The 4,153-nt window shown below is 45.2% G+C and overlaps 1 protein-coding gene across 1 annotated transcript; it reads left to right on the forward strand.

The window, feature by feature from the left end:
- Nucleotides 1–293: 293 nt before the first annotated feature.
- On the forward strand, nucleotides 294–1,070 carry LOC124669444 (auxin-responsive protein SAUR36-like). Its single transcript, XM_047206062.1, has one exon. The coding sequence runs from the start codon at nucleotides 350–352 to the stop codon at nucleotides 689–691; it is 342 nt and encodes a 113-aa protein (XP_047062018.1). The 5' UTR covers nucleotides 294–349; the 3' UTR covers nucleotides 692–1,070.
- The last annotated feature ends 3,083 nt before the right edge of the window (nucleotides 1,071–4,153 follow it).

Raw genomic sequence — 4,153 nt, forward strand, 5'->3', positions numbered from 1 at the left:
TTGATCAAAAATGCATTGTCCTTTAACTATTTTCGTCAGGATGGAATCGACATCTATACCTATCTTCCAAAAGCTCCAACATCACAGGCCATACAAATACAAGCAATGATGAATTCTGTTCTCTTTTGCCACCTCTTAATTAATTTTCCAATTAATTTCACCAGTCCATCCCAATCCTCTCCATGCAAATGCAAGAATCCCACGGCTGCTTGCATTGCCACAGCGCCACACCAAGCATCTATTTATACCCCACCTGAGCTCTCCCCCTACCCTCACATCTCACCAGCCACAAGCTAACTGCAGCAAACACAAACACAGATACACATATATCCAGCTATACCGATTGATCATGGTGAGGCTAATGGAGATCTCCAAGAAGTGGCACGGCAGTTCTAGCAGCAGGGTCACCTCCCCTACCGCCGCTGCTAGTGCAGCCGCCACCGCACCGGCGTGCCCGCGGGGCCACTTCGCCGCCTACACCCGGGACGGCAGCCGGTTCTTCGTCCCCATCGCCTGCCTCACCAGCGACACCTTTCGGGAGCTCCTCAACATGGCCGAAGAGGAGTTTGGCAAACCTGGAGACCGCCCCATCGTGCTGCCGTGCTCCGCCGCCTGCCTCGAGCAGATCCTTGCCGCCTTCCGGGGCGCTTCCAAGAAGTGCGCCGGCAACGCCAGGACCAAGATTTGGTAGTAGCAGCCTAATTAGATCAATTAATTGCACCGCTGCTGATTGTTAATCTAGTGAGATCGATCCATCGATCGACCCCTTCATTTTCGGGAGAGTAGCTCCATCATGTTAATTTTTGCTTCCCTCCTGGTAAATGGTATGTACATGCCAATGCGCATGTTTTCAGGAGGGTTGCTGTGGTTGCCAGTTGACATGATGTAAGCATCTATTAGCTAGCTAGTCATCATTTTCTTTTCTTTTTCTTCTATTCTTTGATTTTTTTTCTCCTGAGTATGCCTATTGTGTAAGGACGATTATCTTAAGTTGTGTATTGGTTAGTGACTTGTTGCAAGGTTTCATTATTCTTCGATGGTAATGGTCCCAAAAGTAGCATCCCAAGTGTACTTGTATTATTTTATATGCATACTTATATAACACGGTCATGGATTAGTATGTGCAATGCCTGACATTTTCCATCTCATATGTGAGAAGCAAATGAAGCTTGGATATGCTTTGTTTAATTTATGTTCATTATTTGCTCATATTATCTTGGAGTTACTAACTGCATTTGGCCAGTAATGTTACTTAGTAAATTACCCAAACATTATCATTTTTAACATCTATATATTCCTCCAAAACTCTACATAATCGTACCACTAATTTAAGTCATCATATAATCATACAACAAAAAATAACGTCATGTATTATGGCAATACTTCCTGAGACACATTTACCTATAATTTAATTTCTACTATCAAAACAACATATTTTAAAAGAGATCAGTATGTATTTAATGTATTCACAGTTGACTCTGACTTTTCGAGGTGTGGAATATTAGTTTTGCTATAACGAAATATTTGCATCCAAGACCAAGCGAGAGCTCGGTATTGGGAACTCGACACTCATTACTTAGAGTTTAAAGCGCCTCGGAAAATATATGAAAAGAAAAGATGCATGTTTCATAGTGTGAACTCGTGAGGGTTTTATTAATATATAAAGCCTGGCATTATGCATTTTATCTAAGAAAACACTAGCTAGCACTCCAACTAAATTCAAAGCAGATGCCGGGACTATTTCTACTTTTCAAAAAAAAAATCGACAGACGCAGAAGTACGTACTGATTTCAGGTGGCACATTGCCTTCACCATGAAACAAGGCACATGGGAGCCATATGTCCCAGCAGCTAACCTAGAGCGCATAGCCATACGCTAGCTAGTATACTGCTACCACTTGCCAAAGCTGAAGCTGAATCTGAGTCACGTAAATATAGATGGCTTGCTACCATGCACATGTATCGATGCATTTCCGTTGGATGTCGTGTCGCTATGCAATTTAATAATACGGGAGTCGCTATCGACTTGTGCAAGATTATTATTCGAATTAGCAGTTGGATATGTGGTAGAGTGATGGAACGAGAGAGAGCCTTTGGGAGTTGGCCAGGAATGTAGTGAGAGTGAGTTATCGAGATTTCGGATTGCGATGGGAATCAAGGGCGTGGCCGGCTTTGCTGTTTCATATGATTGGTGAACACTGTTGCTGTTCTATTCTGGCCGGCCGGACCCATCCTTTTAAAATTCATGAAAGGGATTGCGCTGGGATAAAAAAAAAAGGATTACATGTCTTCAAGCTGGAGATACAATTTGGTTTATGTTGAGAGTTAGCTTAATTATTAGTCGATCCCTAGCTTGTTGGATTGCATCGTGATATTTGCTAGTCTTGGGTTGCAAGGTTACATCCGAAATTTTACTACTTCGCATAGGTTGCAACTAATAAAATCATTAAATCCCTTTGTGATTCTTGCTAGTCATGACTTGCAACATGGATTATATATAACTGAGATTCGACGAGGTTGCCTGATTATGATTAAGTTAAATCTCAATTGACTACAAATTAGTCACATTCTTTGATTTTCTTTTGAAAGGCAAAAGTTTTGCCTTAGCCATCAGTTAAGTAGAAAGTGGTCAGTTTTTAGGAGAAAATCGAACGAAAACCTACAACAACGAGGCCAAATCCACACCCACATCCGCTCACTCGCCACCGTGAGGGACACAACCAGCCACCCTAGCTACCCACAGAAGCTACACAACGTAAAGCTCAATGGCCGAGCCTAGAGACGAGATGCACAAGACCTGCCCGAATAGGACCTTCACTGCTGGATCGCCCCTCGAAGGTCATCGTACACCGCCCAAGGCAGCTTCGACTTCACATCAAGAAAAGACCAACACGAAGACACTCGGACATGCCGGAACAGAGCCGACTAACACGATCTTGCCGCTACCAAACCTTGCTCTTCACCAACGTTGTTGCCTCAAAAGCCTCCACCTGAAACTCCCGAGTCACCTCATGCCCAACACTCGGGGCCACCATCCCGACATTCCGCTGCTTCGCCACGCCCTGCGCGGTCAACCGAGACAACCACCTTCCGGTGGTGCCGTCACGACATACCACCACTCCCTCTCGAGTTGTAATGCCGCACGAACCAGCAACCCATAGCCCAAGCTACCCAAAGCAGTCGGCCGCATATCACTTACATCACACCAACTTATCCGGGGCCACCGCCCCAAGCTACCCCTCTAGGACACATCAAGATGAGCCGACTACCCTGCCGCCCTCACAGCCAAGGTGGCCACACACTTATTTGATTAAAGGATGAAAAACATAAGAAAACCATCTCATGGTGGGATGGCAGAGGTGAGGAGTTCTAAAGGTATGAACCAGCCCACCAAGGTCTACATCCGCGTGCTCAAATTTACAGATAAGTCCGTGCGTTGCGTACAGCAAGCAATTAGTGGAACGAGCTTGTGTGCGTGCCTGAGTATAGCCTGTCTGGATAGTGGCCTGTGCTGGTTGACTTGAATCATCCTTCTAATAGCAAATGGAAAATAAAATGCAATTTGTAATAAAAATAAAGGGCTTGGCAGCTGGTTGTATGAAAGATATATGACACGTTGTGATTGATCATCATCTTGTAGTACAACGAAAGGGCGTCGATCGATGGAGACGGTCACGAAGTGCGTGTTTGGTTAGGCCGGCCACCGCATGAATGGCCGCCAGCCGCTGCATGTGCCTGATAGCCTTCGACGCGTGCATCTCCCAGGGCCATTTGTTCTGCCGGAGATGCAAGGAAGCGGCATGTTCGCGAGCAAGTACGACTACGAAGTGGAGTCTCAATTCAGAGGACGAGGCAATGGGCTTTCACACGACTGTTTCGCATTTCATATGCACTCATGCAAATATATTTGGAGATCATCAGACTATCGTGGAAGATAAATGAGATGCACACATTTTTTGGAACATTTCAGAGTATATATTACAGAAGTAAAAAAAAAAAAACCATGTGGACCGCCTCACTAACAGTGTGCTTTCAAACAAGTGTTTCTATGTCAATTCTTTCAGGCATCTGCAGGTTGATGCTCAGGCGGCTGGAGAAGCGTGGCTCCCCTGAAATGCAAGATCTTCTGCTGGCTAGCTCGGCGACGCCGCCTC

This window comes from Lolium rigidum, chromosome 7, assembly GCF_022539505.1.
Source record: "Lolium rigidum isolate FL_2022 chromosome 7, APGP_CSIRO_Lrig_0.1, whole genome shotgun sequence".
Taxonomy (NCBI): Eukaryota; Viridiplantae; Streptophyta; class Magnoliopsida; order Poales; family Poaceae; genus Lolium; species Lolium rigidum.

Bases quoted from the DNA above. Each gene is read 5' to 3' on its own strand.
- LOC124669444 (XM_047206062.1), top strand. From the start codon at position 350: ATGGTGAGGCTAATGGAGATCTCCAAGAAGTGGCACGGCAGTTCTAGC.